The sequence below is a fragment of the Melozone crissalis genome, unplaced genomic scaffold (genome assembly GCF_028551555.1).
Source record: "Melozone crissalis strain CALT ecotype California unplaced genomic scaffold, PUWL_Pcris_2 ptg000056l_1, whole genome shotgun sequence".
Taxonomy (NCBI): Eukaryota; Metazoa; Chordata; class Aves; order Passeriformes; family Passerellidae; genus Melozone; species Melozone crissalis.
Genome location: NW_026535834.1, coordinates 2,629,799 through 2,648,023, shown reverse-complemented (window position 1 = coordinate 2,648,023; position 18,225 = coordinate 2,629,799). Strand labels below are relative to the sequence as shown.

The following is an 18,225-nucleotide window of genomic DNA, read 5'->3' as shown; positions in this document are numbered from 1 at the left end:
ACAGAGATGTCAGAGGTGTGTGTACATGCAAAGAGGAACCTTTGAGCCTTTTTTTTGGTATCACTAAATCTTAAGAGGAAAGCCCTGCTGTTGGTATGGTAAGGTAGCTACAGGAGGTGACCTAGATGTCAAAAAGGAAAATGGAAGTTCTCCAATTAGCCGAGAGCAAATCAGAGGACAAAAAGGAACAAAGAAATTGTGTTTCATGGTAAATGGAGAAGGAGGAAATATTTGTGTCTAAGTTCAGAGCACTGTTACAAATACTATTTGTAGGCACTGTTAAAAATAGGATTGTTTCAAGTAAAAAAGGCACTATGGTTTTTGCAAGGCTTTACAAATCCTACTTGCTCAGAGACATCCACTTTAGACAAAAGTAAAACAATTTTAAGATGAAGCTACCTAAACTGGTCAGTACCAGTCATTATGTCAGTGAGCCCAGGTTTAACAGATCATTAAATTATTTTGAGCAACTCTGCTCTGTTTTTCCCCAGCACCATCTTTAGTACTGATGATGCCACCACAGCAGCTTCCATAGAGACCCACGAGGGCAGGGGCAAGATTCCCATCAGGGACAGATAATCTACTGCCACAAGGTCAAAGCCCAACATTATTTTCACATTTTCCTACTCCTGGAAAAAGAAGCCATCCTATCTGTGCTCACTCTTTGCAGCACAGTTAAGCCATGCTCTGACTGGGGGATTTAACAGGGATGAAAGAGACAAATGCATTTTGGGGATGCAGAAAGAGCCTGTGATTCCTGTGACTGTAATGATTGCAGTGAAGGTGGCAGTGAAGGAAAGAGGGGACACTTGTGGATTTGGGAGTTTGAACAGATGTGTTTGGTTACAAATATGCTCAGTTGCTACCCCAGAGATGATTTTGAGTCACAGTAGGTTGGGGGGGTACATGGCTCTGGACTGGGCCTTTCTATGGCTCTTAGCATGTTTCTAACTGCAGGTGCCAGAGGTTGGCAGGAGTCTCCTGCTTGAAGGCCTGGAGGCCAAGAATAAGGAGGATGATATCAGCAGTTCTGGGGAAATCCTAAAATCTTAAGGATAACAAAGCACCTCTTTTTAAGGGGTACACTGGTGGGTTTGGACAGAGGTCTTGGTGCTTCTTTGCTCAGCTGCTTGAAGTCAAATTTTCCTTAAACCTGGCAATAAAACACATTCATCTCTGACAGTGTGTCAGCACAGCCAGACCTCCTCACCTTGTTAAAACATCCTGTTCCCTAATATCCCAGCCTGTTCTCCAACATCCCAGCCTGTTCTTTTAGTAATCCAGAGCAGTATCCATCCACTTCTATACCCTTAGTACCAAAGCTGCTGGTACTTGGCTGTGCTTCAGCATCCTTGAGCACCCTGATACAGGAGACAGGAATGGGAATCACCACACTCATCCACTTTTTCTAAAACTCTGTAGTTCCAGCACAACCAGAGGGAAAGTTTGGTCAGCTGGGTTTCCAAATGAGCCCCTTCCTTAACAGAAGCTATATACAATTAGCCCCCAATGTCAAGGCCACCAATTACGCTGCAATAGCTTTAGGGAGACATTGAGTGCTTGGTGGTTTCAGGTGTGGTGAGGTGTGAAGCAGAGCTGCTCTCAGTTGCTCACTTTCACTGCTGCTGCTCCAACACCTACACTTACCTCAGCCTTTTGACTTGACACACTTTACACTTTAGCCCCAAATTTATTACAGCCTTTCTGGGCTTCCTGTTGCTTCTCCTGGCCATGGAGCCATTCCTCTGGCCCTGGGATCTTTTCCACACAAGCTGGTGGATACCAGGGAGTAAATCTGCCCTGCAATAGCTGCACTCTGATGCTCTCAGGGAGGACTGAGAAACTTTGCTAGGTCTGAAGTTACAAAATCCTAACTCATAGCCTTTGAATCATGAGACCGAAGTCCCCTGGTACAGGTGGATTTTGGGGTCTATTTTTAACCTGTGAGCTTCCTCTACCTACAATGTTTAAGCAGTTTTACCTGCTTTTATGTACATTGAATAACGTGGTCTTAAACCCAGTACAAGGATCTTTTGTCAACATTTCTCCCTCACCCATCAGACATTCTTCTCTCCTGTGCAGTCTCTCTCCATGTAACAAGGCACTAGGACACCCAGATTAAGGAAGGATCACTTTTTAAAACTGGGCCTCATAATTCAAACCTGAATTATGACAGTTCCTCTTAGTAATACCACAGCTGCTCATTTGAGCAAATTAGCACGTTTAGTACTATTGTGGGATTTCTAGATTGTGGAAAGGGGGAAGTGGATGTATGGATTTATGTAAAAACCTGCATTTAAAAATCTACAGTCATTGAGAGTTCACAGCTATGAACAGTGTTATCTTGAGGTAAATCAAGTATCTTTCCCTCCTCAGGAAAGACTGCTGAGCTCCTCCCTTCCTGAAAGGCAATTGATTAATAACTTCTCTCTTCTGCCATGTACCTTCTTTATTTTTATATTTATTATTATCTTCATATTAATATCTTTGTAACATGATGCAATATAACTGCTTACATCTGCATTACATCTCATATCTGCAACACAGAATTAAATATTAAGGCTGTGTAGCTAATCCCAGGGTATTGCTGCTTTCAGCTACAAATGCTGAAACTTGTTTTAACCAGCACTAGGCAAGAGAGGGATCATCTGCTCCACCAGTGGAAGAAAGATATTTTAGGATAGAGTTGTGCTCAGGCTGGATTGCCAGGATAGCCTTAAAAGACTTTTTTTTCTTTCTAAACAGAGTTTTGAAACTATATTGTTCCAAGATTATATATTCATATATTATGTTCAAATTTGAAACCAAGTTGCTTGAAAATGGGTTTATGTTCAAAATTCAAACTATACAGCTTCAAATCCCGCTGTGTTTTGTGTGTCAGTAAAAAGGATTTGTCTGATGGGTAACCAAGTGCAGCCATGGCACTTGGTTTCTCCTTTTTATGCTGAGATTTGCTTATAGGAGTGACTTCACTTGCTAATTTGTTTAAACTAATAATGGAAAAAAAAAATATAGCAGCTCACTGACTTGCTGGGCATATGGGCCATGATCTGTTTCCATTCAAAGACACCACAAACATTTTTCCTTCCTTCAAGAACAGCAGAGCAAATAGCACAGCAATTTCTTAGTTTCAAGTTAAGAGACACAAAAGTTTATCAGTTGATAATTTACAGACAATTATTGTAAGTTCTGCATGAGGAGAAGCCCAGGTTGAGACGTTGGAGGAGTGACACTGCTGGTGACAAGCACTGTAGGTGGCACAATGTCACATCTGGGAACTGATGTGTTTCAATATAGATCTGAGTGTCCAACTGACGTCCTGCTGGCACCCTCGTGTCAAACCCTTCCAGCACCACATTCTACCCAGGAAAGCACACAAAATCCCTCAGGAGAAACTCAGGTCCTCTTTCACTGAAGGCTGATTTATGCTTTGAGACACTCAGGTTGTTTTCCTCTACTGATATTGGGGACAGGAAGGAAAGTGTGAAGGGAAAGTTTGTTTTCATTTTAACCATCATAGAGGTTATTTCACATTGTTCCTAATAAATGCCTCAAAACTTTAATCTCCAACAATAATGCCTGGAAGCGATGGATGATCAGAAAAATATTAGAAAAGTAAATATATATTAATTAATGTGCTTTGCTCATGTAATTGTACTCATGTTATGGATTTTACTGTGTCCTTTTTTTTCTCCTGTTCCTGTGTTTCTCAGATGAGTTAGTCCAAAGACTTCCAACCAGTCTCTGTCAAACTACAGTGCTTTTTTTTGACTTATCCTTCTCTGCCTTGTAACCATAACTGTAATTTTCTTTTTTTACTTTTTCTAATAGTGGCTATTTTTATCACTCCAACTTCTGCTTTGGAAACTTAAACAGTTTCACATGAGTAGTTCATACACAAACAACAAAAAAAAAAGAAAGTAAAGCCTTTTGCTTTCCTGCTTGTTTTCATTTCCTTTTTTTTTTTTTCACTTCAGTGTTACTGAAAAGACTTTTCTTGAGAAAAGATTAATGCAACTGGCCCAAATGAGCAGCAGGAGCCACTGCATTTTAGGAGTACGAAAAGTAATTATCCAGTTGTCTAACAGCATGGAGACAACATGAGAATATTAGAAATGGAAGAGCGTAAATACAGAGCAGGCATGCAGCAAATCTTAGCAGATTACCCCATCTCCCAGTGATTTTTGCTCAGGTGCTTCGTGATCTCTCTGTTCTGGAAGATGAGATGTTTCACACATCTTGAAGGTGAGAAAGGTGCACGTGATAACTGCGGTATGTCTCGTGCAGTGACTCTCACAGAGCAAGAAGCCTCAGAGTGCTGATAAAAATACACTGAGCTGCTGATGAAAAGCACAGCTGCTGTAACACCTATGATTGGTGAGACCTACCAGATCAGGACAGGCCAAAAAAGGTGAAAACAGCTACTGTGGAGAGGCTTGCTCAACTGAAGGATTCAGGGCAGCAAACATAACTCACTGGAACAGTTTGTGTCTCACAAATGCTTTCTTAGATATTGCTCATCCATGTCATCATCACTACGTTTTACCCTTTAAAAATGCTTGAAAATTGCCGGGTGTGATAAATCTCTTGAGTTCTGGTGTTCAAACCAAGGCTGATCATCACAAATATTAATAGAAAATGGTGTCTGTTTTTTTTCACTGGTGTAATTATTACTGGTTTTCATTTGAATTAATATTTGAGATGCAGGTTAGCCTCGACATCCCAGAGGAAAAACTGGGAATCATCTGGGCTGAGCCAAGCATCAAACTATTAAACTCTAAAGGTCTGAGAAGACAGGAATATGCTTTCAGTTGAAGAGGGCTGTAGAGGCACAAAGAAGTCGACTTTAGTCACAGGGTGGACAATTGTGGTGTTACTTCCTTCCCCTTAAGGGTGTGTCAACACAAGAGAAAATGTCACCAGGAGAAATGTCATAAATTGTCTGCTCAGTGCTGCTTTGTGGAGAAACCTCTCTGCAGGCGTGGAGAACTGAGTGGAGAGAGTGAAGCTCTGAACTGGGGGTGGATGCAGTGGCCAGTGGAAGAAGACTCTTCCCTGGACAGGGCTGAGAGCCTGGAGAGGTGAGGAGTGGAACAAATGGCCTCCTCTCCTCCTTCCTTATATTGGGCTCTGAGTTAGAGCACTCCTCCTCCAAAGCTCCAAAGCTGACAGGCCAAAGCTTCACGACAGCCCTTCAGCACCTGATTTTCTTTTGAAGGGTAGGTCCATGCCCATGGCTGCACTTTGTCAGCTGAGGCGTTGTGCTTGGCGCTGACAGCCATTTACATGAGAAGGTCTCTTGAGCTCAGCCCCAGCCCTGTGGCTTAGTCCATATGCCAAACACCAAGGAAAAATGCCTGCTCCAGGCAGGTAGCTTAGAAAGTCACAGGCATCTCCTTCCTGAGGCTCCCTCAAGGGTGCTGAGCATGGGAAGGAGACTTGGAGCAAAAGTGGGAGAGGAGGAGGCAAGAAAAACAAGCATTGGGAGTATGTGTCCACCGAACTCTTCCACTGTTTGCTGCCCTGCACCATCACTGGCTGCTCTGGGGGAAGCCTTACAGAAATGAGAATATTCAGACAAGCACAGGATCAGGAGAAGTGTGTAAAACCATGAGGAGGGAAGGAGACAGCACCCTCAACCACTCCTGAAGGTGTTTTTATTGAGGTGTGTGGGGTAGACAAGCTGATGAGTAACTGAGGTGGTGTGTGACTTGTGCCATGTCCCTGCCCTGGATGTCACCATCTGCCTGACTGTGAGCTGTATTCACCTGTTGTGCTTTACCATAGAAAGGGAGGTCTCCAAGGCCCTCTGTGGTGTTCAGTGTACAGCAGCTCTGTGGTGTGCAGGTATACAGCAGCTCTGTGGTGTTCAGTGTACAGCAGCTCTGTGGTGTGCAGTGTACAGCAGCTCTGAGGTGTTCAGTGTACAGCAGCTCTGTGGTGTGCAGTGTACAGCAGCTTTGAGGTGTTCAGTGTACAGCAGCTCTGTGGTGTGCAGTGTACAGCAGCTCTCACACCACCAGGCATGTTTCGAGTCAGAGACAAGCTCTGTATGTCAGTTCACAGACGAGGCTTGGGCAGAGAACCACTGCTCACCCTGAAATCAAGCACCTTTTTTATCCCCACTACACAGCAGATTGGTAGGTGGCCCAGAAGACATCACTCCTCCTCCACCAAAGGTGGCAGATGCTTAGAGGCAGCAAAAAATGCATCACCACCAGCCCTCTCTTATTGTATCCACCATGCTCATAAGTTAAAGCCAGCTCAAGCACCCTCTGTGTTAAGAACCTTTTCCCAATAGCCAGCCTAAACCTCTCCTGACACCACTTCAGGCTATTCCCTCAGGTCCTGTCACTGGTCGGAGTACTGTGCCATCTTCTCCACACAACAGTGAAGATTCTTCTCTCCTGTCATTCTGAAGATGGGACAATACTGAACCCAACTTTTTTTTCAAATATGTCTAAGCTGGTCCGCAACTTCATCTGCCTTATTTCTGTAGACTGATCCCCATGTGACATTTTGGGTGCAGGTGACACTTGGCATGAGGAATGATGGCAGTTTTAGCATTTACAGCACTATTTTAGAATGGGAACTGACAAAAAGGAGATGGTTGATTTTATGTCCAGGGACAAAACTTCAGATCCCCCTTGAGAGAGCTTCCACATAGCCACCAGAATCCAGCCCAACTCTCAGAGGTGGAGGGATCTTGTGACCCTCTCTTTCTCAGTTCATGTCTGAGGAGGAACCTTTCAAACATCCTCCATTACACTTGCTCCACAAACATGTCAAGTTGGCACCTATGGGACCATAACCTTTACTGACATATTTTTAAGTGATGCAATGCTAACTTTCCACCTTGTCTTCTGATTCTTAGGAAATATCAGCTGGAGAAAGAATAATGGAACGCTGTCTAAATGAAAATTGTAACTCCACTTGCCCAGAAATTCCTTATCAAGAGAGTCAGACACTTCTGGTCGCTGTTTACAGCATTGTTTTTGCAATAGGCCTTCCAGCAAATTGCTTAACGTCTCTGCTGACATTTGTACAAATCAAAAGGAATATAGTAGTTGCCATCTACATTTTCAGTTTATCATTGTGTGACCTGATGTATTTATGTACCTTGCCTGTCTGGATTATCTATGTGCAAAATGGGCACAAGTGGACCATGGGTGACACTGCTTGCAGGATAACAGGATTCATCTTTTTCTGCAGTATCTACATCAGCATTCTGCTTTTGTGCTGCATCTCTGTGGATCGTTACATGGCACTGGTGCATTCTCTGGAATCAAGGGGAAGAAGACAACAGAAAAATGCCATCATAATAGTCGGTTTTCTCTTTACTGTGGTTGCAGGAATCCACACGCCGGTATTTTTTATGGAAAATGGGCAAAACTGTACAGAGGTGAAAACCTGCTTTGAGACAGTGCCCCTTGACTTATTATTGGCTTATTTCAGCTGTGCTAGATTCCTGTTTGGATTTTTCATACCCCTCCTGATCCTGATTTTTACAAACTGCAAAATTTTCAAAGCTACAAAAAGAAGCAGCAGCTTGACTTGTCGTGAGAAAGCCAAAGTGAAGCATGTTGCTATTGCCATTATTACTATTTTCGTGATCTGCTTTGCTCCATATCATCTGGTTCTCATAGTAAGAGCCATATACTTTATGTTTCATCAGGACTGCCCATGTCCATTTGAAAATAAGATATATTCAACCTTTACAGCGTTTCTGTGTTTAGCCACTGCAAACAGCATTGCTGATCCAATCATCTACGTTCTGGTCAGTGAAAACGTCAGAAATGACTGCTATAGGAGCCTGAGAAGATTGAGATGGAACTCATCCAAGCCAAATTCATCCACCGATCACAATACTGACAACATAAAGTTGGAAACGCTAAAAGAATCAGAGGAAGAGGGCCAAAGTAAAGAAAACTCAAAGAAATAACAGATTCATCTGACATTCAGAAGGCCTGCACCAGTGGCAGAGACCAGGAAAGTGGCAGCTAGCTGGTAGCTGCTGGAACAAATAAGAAGTTCCCAATGCCAGCTGCAGGACACAAGTTTTTACATGCTGACATCATCTTGCATATCCTGCATGGGCCATTAACTCCTTGAGGATGCTATGGGAGCAATAATTCACATTTCTGTTTGTCTCCTACAATAAACTCTGTCCACCAGTATCACTGATGAAAACACTGCTTTGCTAAGGATATGTGAAATAAATGAAGTAATTTACTTGGACTAAAATTTGGATCTTTTGGGGTTTTTTTGGACTGACTCTTTCTCATATGAAATAAAACCAGTTTTAACATCTGAGCAAATTTTTTTAAAAGCATTGTAGAGGAGAACAATTTACTGTTCTTAATGTTGAAATTTTTGCTTCTTGAGGAGGTACATGCTCCAGTTCTCATACATCCCTCTGCTGTTACTGTTTGTGGTTAACCAGTGGAAAATATTAAAAATGAGTGAACATTTTCCTCGTATGCTAGCATGTGACTTCAGGCACATCACACATTCCAGGAGAATTAGATGGCAAAAAAAATGCCTGATAACACAGACCAACAGTACTGCTGCTGCATTAGTCAAGATTCTGCACTGCCCTGAAATTCCTAAAATGTACAGTTCTAATGCTTGATAGCTTACAATTAGCAAATTTTACTTGTTTTGTAGTCAGACCAAGAATGCACTGAAATATACAGAAAATGTATACATTTCCAAGTGGAGTCGGGGACTGCTTTTATGCCATCCCCAAATGTTTGCTGAACTCGTGTTTCATTTCTGACTAAGCTAACCCTTCCCTTTTGTTATTGATCCCACTTTTACTGTGCAGGAGTGTGCAGAAGCTATGGGTAGGCTCACAGATGGTATGGAAGGTTGGCAGTCTGGAGAGCACAGTCCTTCCTCCCCACAGCTGGAACTCCCTCAGACCTGCTGGGGCAAATTCCACTGTTGCTGCTGTCACTTCTATTATGAATAACTTGTTGATGGTAGTACCTTGTGCCTTCTAGCAACTATTTAAAAAATAAGAATGATACAAATCTGGCAATGTTTACCTAAACAATTTCTTCATATTTTTATGTGATTCAACAGACAGATCATGAACCATTTTGAGTATGAGTTTGTAGAGTGTTTCATAGCATCATTCCATTTAATCTGTGGTGTTGTATTCCTGTGACATTTTGAAATTGTTATTGACATTGACATTTCTGCATTGAATTAATATTAACCAGTCTTAATATAAATGCAATACTTTTTATCTTAAAACTGCCATAGATATCTTTGTATGTTATATTTTTATATATTCTTACACTTTTGTAAAGAACCTTTATGCCAAAATTATATATCCTCAACTTACTATATTTATTACATATTTCATTTTTTAATTATTGAATGACTCCTCTGGTATTTATATGTGAAATGGCTTTGTCCTCAAAAGTAGTCCACATAATACTAAATTGGAGATTGTTCCTTGGAAGAACATGACATTCTGTTGAGGTGCTAATTAAAAAATTCTGGATTTCTATTTTTATATGCATCTCAGAGATCAAATTCTCTAAGAGAGAATCATGGAGAGAGCTGCAAGGTGCTGAGTATCTGTAACTTTCAGTTGCTGAAGAATTCTGCAGCAGCAGCAGAACATGGCTGCTGACAGCCCCTGCCAGACAGAGCACTGGTGACTCATCTCTGAAGATGTACATGCAAACCACCCGACCTCAGGATTTTCATAGTCTGAAATCAAACCTTAATGAAAAGCAGCAGTGAATTTAGAAGAAACCAGAAGTACAGGCTTCTGAACTCATTAGCTATTGACCTCGATTAATTTAAATATCTCTGATGATTTTCCTCTGATAAGGAGTGAGTGTTGAGGGAGGGGATTGTCCTGCCCTGCGCTGAGCTGCTGCGGCCTCACCTCAAGTCCTGCGTGCAGTTTTAGGAGCCACCATATAAAGATGACATTAAACTGTGGCTCTCCTGCAGTCACAGAGTGTTGGAATGCTGGCTAGCAAAGCTCCCTGAGTGACCAGAGGGGCACACAGGAGAGGCTGCCCCTGAGCTTCCACCCAGGCCTTTCAGGTGGCAGTGGGTGCAGCGCCGTGGGTGACACCGCAGCACGACAACACCAGGATCCCAAGGGAAAGAGCCAAAGGAGAGGACACTCTATGCAGTCCAATGAAGCTTAATTCAAAGATGGGTCAGGGAGGAGTGACAAGGGAACAGTGATCGGCTAGGGTTTTTAAAGGAGGCTACTTTAGAGAGTGGGAACATCACATAACCAAGGGGAGAACACTCAGGGAGGAGCATGGGATCTAACAAGACCAATGGGGTTAACATAGGGGAGGGAGAAGCCTCTAAAACAAATCAACTGTTAGAACCAGGGCATCAAACATTCAGGAACAAAAGGGATGGATCTAGGTTGATGGACAAGGGAAGGGGACAGCACAGCTTAGATAGACAGGTCTACACCAGGGAAGGAAGGGAGAGAGGAGCAGGGAAACAGGCAGGGTGAGTGGCGGCTAAGGGCGGGAAAACTTAGGGGTAAACAACTTGGGAGAAACCATTGTAAGGGGATAAAACGGGGGTACAGGGATGAAAACATTTTGTTTAATTAACATTGAACCACTAACTGTTGCAATTGAAACAACTGTAGACCTCATAAAACACACTGCCACATCAAGCTATTTGAGAATAACCAAAGGAGGGCCATGAGGATGGTCAAAGCTCTGGAGGGGAGGATATGAGGAGTGTCTGATGTCACTTGGTCTGTTCAGCATGGAGTCTGAGGGGAGACCTCGTCATGGTGGGAATCAAGGGAGCAGGCACTGGTGTCTTCTCTCTGGTGACAGGGACAGGACCTGAGGGATGTCCTGAAGCTGAGGCAGAGGGGACTTAGGTCAGATGTTAGAAAAAGGTTCTTCACCCAGAGGGTGGCTGGGCACTGGAACAAGCACCCCAGGGAAGTGGTCACAACACCAACCCTGAGAGAGTACAAGAAGCATTTGGACAATGCTCTCAGGTGCCCTGCACAGAGTCGGGAGTTGGGACTTGAGGATCCTTGTAGGTCTCTTCCAACTCAGGATATTCTACAATTTTGTGAACCAACCTTAGAACCCAGTGGCACAGATGCAGGGGCCAGGGATTATAAAGGTCTGATGCAACAGCTACAGTTCTGCTGCCTTAATGAAGGTGCACGCTGTTCTAAATTACTATGTCATTCTGCATCTTCTCTTCATGAAAATCCTTGGAGTTTCTTTGTTCAGCCACACTCTGAAACAAAAGCTTTAGAAGTGACAGACTTGTGCAGCCTGATCTAATTTAAAAATTTACCTAGATAATCTCCAGAGATGCTTTCCAAACTAAAATATTCTGTGATAGATTACTGAAGGGGTTAGGGGCCTGGTACCAAGCAACATATCCACATGGGAAAACTGCACATGCTGAGTTCTTTGGATAAACCGAAAAGCAGCTTTATGGCTGAATGAGGGCATCAAGAAACATTCCATCTTGTTAAAATATCCCACCAGAAAAAGTGACTGTTTCTTGTCTGGTAATTCAAGTACACTGTTATAAATGACCAAGTCGTGAGCCAAACTTATAAGAAAATTTAGCAAAGATTTATTAATTTGTCTGCGAGACTGAAGTTCGGTTGTCGAAACCACCAGAGTCAGTGTCGAGCCCGGGATCGGCGCTGGGTGAACACACGGATGTGACTTCCGAATGTCAGAGTCTGCCCAGTTCACGAATGCTGCCTCGCAGCAAGTTTTTATACACTTTATTCTGCCCGAGGCAGAGATAACCAAATGTTCTTTGTGTCTCTTCACATGCATCACCGTGGCTTTACATGTGCAGAGCTGCGCAAAGGTTCAGTCCAGGTGTCCCGATGTTGTCAGTCGATTCTGGCGAAGCCATGTATTCACATGTATCAGGGTGGTTATCGTGGAAGATGTAATCAGCAAGGCGATAATCACTCTTAGGTGGGCCCAGCGACCCAACCCGACCCAGGGAAGCCAGTGATTATCGACCTGGAAACTTCTATTCTTACGTTAAAACCCCGATGTTTATCTTAACGTGCTGGGAACTCGATGTATATGAATAAGACACTGCTCCCGGCCAGGATGGCCAAAAGACGTAATTTGGATTTTACAATATTTTATACATTAATAGCATGAATTATCTCTACTATATACTACACACACAATCTATTTTTTGTCAGAAGTACCTGACTGTGCCACTCGGGCAAAGGAAAGGTCTCAGCAGTGGCACAAGTGTGAGATACACAGCAAAGGGCACTCTTCTGTTCAGAGCAGACCTGGGGGTGGATTGATTGTGTGGGTCTTTCCATCCTTTCCTCCTGCAGACGCACCACCAGTGAGCCCACAGGGACTGCTTCATGCTGTGAAGAAAGGTTCACCTGCTGCATCAGATCTGCAGTTCTCAACACAGCCATCTGGATCTGTACCCATATGGATCTGGCTCCCAACCTCCTCAACTCAGTCCAAGCTATGAGTTAGAGTGAATACAAAACAAAACCAAGGCTGTGCCTCCCAATTTGGTCTTTAGATGGCCAGGTCTCCATACATAAGGTGCAGAGCGGGTTAGCTGCTCACTAGTGTAAGGGATTAGAAAATTTCACTCTTTTGTACTCAGCATTTACTCAGGTATAACTTCAATCATTTGACTAAAAGAAGAGTGGGCTACTGTATAAATAAAACATTATTTTATTTTTACATGTGTCTCAGACACTTATAATGTACCTGGGAGATAACCTCATTGCTGATTATTTTAAGTATGACTATAAAACATGAAGTGAATAATTTCTGGCTATGAACTAGAGCTGGCCAGACTAGTTTTTGCAGACAATATATGTGATTTGTTTGCTTATTCATCAATTTTAAGTTATATCTGAAGACTGCATTTTTTTTTAAGTAAATGTTTAGGGTAACTCATTTATAAAACTCTATTCCTGACTAAGAAATGCTTTCATGTTCTGTATTAAATTTTGCCACAAGAGGATTGCTACAATTTTGCTACAAAGCTGGCAAAACCCCACAGGCATGAACTCAGACTCTCCATGTGTGACAAAGTTTCTTGTGCAGTTGGTCACCTCATGACTGTACATGTACAGACATTAGGTTGTACTCATGTCAACCTAATGTCAAATTTCTGCTGGGTGGTGAGTGATGAAATCTAACTCAGAACAAGGCTTTCAGAAACATCCACAACTTAACAGCTTTTCTGAGTGAAGATATTGTCATTCTACAGCTCACACTGTGGGACTGGTCTTCTAGGAAACTTCCTCTGTACAGTGAAATTATGCCAAAGTTCCCTGACAGTTTGGAATGCCCATCTTCTTTTCAAACCAGCACAAACTAACAGTAGCAAATAAGAGTGGGGGACTGCATCAAAGAGATGCAATAATTCTTTACCTCTCCGGCATGCAGGGAAGCATACAGGTGCCAGCATCCCCAGAGCTGGAACACCCAGCATGTGTTCTGCAGCCGGGTCTAGAGGATGTGACACCAGTTGTCACCAGTTCTCCATCTCTTCGGTGCCTGCTGGAAGTGGGTGGTTTGCATGGCATTGCTCTCCCTCCTTCCCTGCAAAATGAACCTCTGCACAGGAGAGGGCGCTTCTGCTTGCAGCAGGGATGCAGCACGGCCTCAGAGTGACAAGAATGTGAAGCACAAAAAGAGAAATGTTATCCCAAACTGGACTCATACTAATACCCTGGTAACAGCTGTCAGTAGCTGCCATCATGACCTGTTGGTAAGAAAGAATAGGGATCTGAACTCATTATGTCTAATCTGTAATTCACATCACTGAGAACTTCTAGGTCTTTACACTCTTACTCTATCCTGTAAGAAAGGCTCAGAGGTGATGAAGCAAAAACCAGCCTTTCAGACAGAAAGTCTGCTGAGGACATATGATAAGATGTGGTAAAAATTTTACAAAGCATCACATGAATATTGTCTGCAAGAGCAACCTCTCACTGCACCATGAAATGATCCATCCTGTTTGGTAGTCTCTGTCAGTGACAGGGCCTGTGCATTGCAGCCCATGATCACAGAGCATCCCTCTATGTTCAAAGGTCTGTCTTGAAATATTTTCTTGAGGGCAATGAAGAATCAAAAAGAAGACAGATACTGTGGGAAGTGGGTGCTGTATGATATACAAAGTCCTTAAAAACCTTGTAAACCTTAAGTCACAGATGTTCTGAACAAATATGCAAATATCCATGTTCAGAAAGCTACTTAGAAATGCAGCAGCCTGTATCACAGTTCCCCATCTGTAAAATGTGAAATTTTTTCCCTTGAGCATTGTCTGGCTTCTTGGTTTAAAATACAAGGCCTTGCAGGAGATCCTAGAAAGTGTGAGCAGGTGTGTCTATGCATATTCAGAGCTTACTGCAATGGAGCAGAGAACAGTGTGGAGGCAGATAGGAGGTATTAAAACACAAATTCTAATTAGTCAGCACTTTCAGGGTCAGATTCAAAGTACTTTATTTGCTTCTATTTATGCTGAGGCATCAGAAGAAAATATACACAGGCTTTCATTTTAACTTTGTGTCTCCTTCTGGTTACATGGGCATTAGACCCTTGGGGATTTTGCTGGGATTTTTCTCACTGTGATATTCTGGTGTTTGGAGGTGTCTTGTTGTTTTCAAAAGATAAGAGTGATACTGATCTGCAGATTTGGTTTCCAGACTGGAAACACTCAGTGCCAAGCACTCACAAGGCTCATGTACCTGTCAAGGTACAGGACTGAAGACACCAGCAGCACTGTTGCAGTGCTGTACACAGGAGGCCCCCAGCAATAATCTCTAAAATCCCTAGTTCTTGAAGATCTGTCCATGTGGACCCTGCCTCTCAAGCTCTTCCCTTCCTGACACTACTTTCATGAGTTTGGAAGCACTTCCTTAGCACCAATTTTCTGGAATGAAGTCTCTGACAGTGTGAGTCTGACACACTTGAGACAACAGAACTATTACTTATCAATTTGATTAACTGGGGGCAGAGGTTACCTTTCTTAAATAAGTCAAGAAAATGAGGCTCACACTACCCACTGCAGTTAGTTTTCATTCTAGTATGTTTGACATGTATAGGTGATGAGGCAGTGTGTTTGATACAGGACATTTGATAAGGTATAAAAAATCCTGTAATTTTCTGTTTAGCTGCATGTATGGTTTCTAACTGTCTCTAATTCTTTTGTTCAAATCCTCCCTAAAATAAGGCTCTCATTGGAATGGTGCATCACTGCATCACTGTCAGGTACAGCTGTATCCCAAAGGGGACAAATCCACAAGTTTCACACTAAACTCAGGACTGGATGGAGTGATATGGAAAAGGGAAGGAAAAAAGTACATTAAACAGCAAGGGAACTCAAAGAGTATCACCAAATCTTGCTGTCTTGACGTGGGGGAATGGCCCACCAGCAAAAGTTAGGAGATTCTAGATCAAGAACAAAGCTGAAGTTTCAGCAGAAACAAGAAGAGGAGAAATGAGAATCTTCCTCTGTACACAGTGGCGTGAAGCAGATACAGGCAGATTGTAAAGTCAGAAAAGTTTGATGGGAAACTAAAGGTCAGTGGGTGACTTCACTGTACACAAAATCAGAATTCAGAGGTGTGTGTGTGTTTTTATAACTCAGCATGGGGCTTTCCCTAGAGAGGCTGAGTGGACACTTCTTGATTTCTTAAAGGATGAGTCATTGCCTTTTCTGACCAGAAATATTCCCCTCTCATGAGACTGGGGAAGCTGGAAATTATGCTAAATGTTTTTCTTCAGTTTCAGATACTAGAAAAAGTTCTTAGTCAAATTCAGAAAAATAACACTGTAGAAGAAATCAGAAATCCCAGAAAGTAATTTTTTTCTTTCTTTTTTTACCCCTGGAGATACTAAAACCCATTCCAAATAAATCAATGTGAAATTAAACCAAAGCCATGAAAATAACCATCCTCCTCCTCCCTTAAGGCTGCAGAAAATTGAATGTGAATCTGAACTTTTTTTGCTGGACCATAGTTTCAGATCATGACTTCAACCTCCCAGAATTTGGAGAATTTTGGAAGTTTTTAATTTAGAAATGTAGCTTGGACATAATCTTCCATTATGTAGGGCAATATTAATGTATAACTCTGACTTGTCCATCCTTCAGTACCATATCTAGTTGAATAGCATGAAGAAAAGTTTTTATGAAAGCAACATGTCATTGAAATATTCAGTATATCAGTCAACTCTGAGTTGTGACTACTGCCTCTATTGTGAACCACGTAGAATTTTCATCTCAGAAATAATACTGAGAGGTTAATTCACTCTTTTCGATACTTCCAGCTTTTGTTTAGAATCAATTTCTTTGGGTTTTCCAGGGCAGTTCACGCTCTGACCGCTTTAAAGTCAGAGTATAATGTTTTTCCAGTAGTTCAATGTAGTCACAAGAGGGCACCAGACTCTACCCTATTTCTCCTGCCGAGCGTGGTGGACTTCACAGTGAAAGAAAAAAACATTAGGACCCCTTATATCCCTAAAGTTCACATCCTGTAAACATAATCTGTAAGAGGTTGTGCTGCTCCTAGGTAGAACAGTCTGCACAGAGGAGTGTGCCTGTGTGCTTATCCTCACCATACAAATAGCTGTTGAGCCACACACAAGATCAGGCTATACTATTTATCCAAATATGGCAGAAACACAACCTTTTGCAAAGGATGGCTACAAACAAGCTGAGAAACAAGAAGAAAGCAAAACAAAACCAAAACAAACAGAAAAACAGGGAAATCACAGGGAGAAAGAGACAATTCCCTTGCATTAAATCTAAAAAATGGAGGATGATGGAACTTGCCAGGATGTGTCCATGATTCCCTGGACAGGATGTAAGTGGCAGGAGGCAGGCAGACCATCTAAGGCATTCAGCTGAGCTCCATGCAGTATCTAAACACCCAGCAAATTCTAAACAACTCTTTGATGAGCCCCACTTTGCCTCTCTGCCTCAGCAAACCTCTCTCCACATCATCCTGCACCACTGCTCACAACAGCTCCTGTGACTTTATCCCAAGTCTATTGGCATTTGGTGCTACTTGTAAGTAACACCAATTAAAGATTTATTATTCCATTAATATGAGACATGTTGAAATGATTGCTGGGAAACCACTGGCTACTGGCAGGCCACCAGGAGACAGGAGTTAACTTTCCTTTACTGCTACAAAAGTCAAGGCTGTCATTCCCATCGAGGTGCAGGACCAGAGCAGGGAACAAGACCAGCTCCCAGCCTGTTATCTCTGTTCATAGTCATGCTTCTAATTGGGCTAACCATTTAAACACAAGGCACACATGTGTTAGCAGTCATTCTCTTGGGAAAAAAAAAACACGTTTTTAATATGCCTTTTTATGCCTTACTTTACCTACTGCTTATCCTCACTTTTTGATACTCTTAATAATTTGTAATTGTTTTGTTCCTACTATAATTTATATTTTTACAGACTACGGCATTCTGCTAAGCCACCAGCAAATCAACATCAGCAATAATTTGTGGCTACAGTATACTTTCCTTTTAACTTATTGATTCATCAGACTCTCAAATAAAATTTGGAAACAATCCAAACACTCCAATAAGCCATCACAGCTGCTTTCTACTCTTCAAGGCTCATAGAGGGTCATTTTAATTTGCAGATAAAGCATTTATTTCTATAACCAGCATATTTCTCTTACTGATGCCTCATTTTATTCTCCTTGTTGTTTATGATGGGTCTAAAGAAAATAGCGTTTCTGGTTTGGAAAATGTAAAACAATTGTCAACAGCTTGTTACTGAAGTCTCAACCACCAGAATTATTATTGCATATGAAACTCAGTGTTCTTATTTTTCTACTTTTCCCCCATAGATTTCATGGTCCAAATGCTTACCAACTTTAAGGTAAGCATAAAAATAAATAACTACACCACATATTCCTAAAAGTTTTTTTTTAGTTTTAACTGTGCTTTTGAATTATAACTCTCCAGTTTGCCATGACTGCAGAAATTAGTTTCCCACTGATATTGTAATTTTCAAGGACACGGCTTGTAGGAACAGCACGGTGCCTCCTGAAAGGCTGGTTTCAGGAGCAAAACACTGTCATATCAAAAGATGCAGAACAGAAAAGGTGCAAGCTCAAATCTGGACTAAAAGATTTGAAAGCCACACTCTAATGTATGTTCAAAAATATACAAAAAAAGGAATTATTCATTAACTTCTTCAGCCTGCAA

General features: G+C 42.1%; 1 protein-coding gene across 1 annotated transcript; it reads left to right on the top strand.

Annotated features, from left to right (window-relative positions):
- Nucleotides 1-6,898: 6,898 nt before the first annotated feature.
- GPR132 (G protein-coupled receptor 132) lies at nucleotides 6,899-7,942 on the top strand. The gene has a single exon (XM_054286936.1). It carries the CDS (start codon nucleotides 6,899-6,901, stop codon nucleotides 7,940-7,942), a length of 1,044 nt encoding a protein of 347 aa, XP_054142911.1.
- The last annotated feature ends 10,283 nt before the right edge of the window (nucleotides 7,943-18,225 follow it).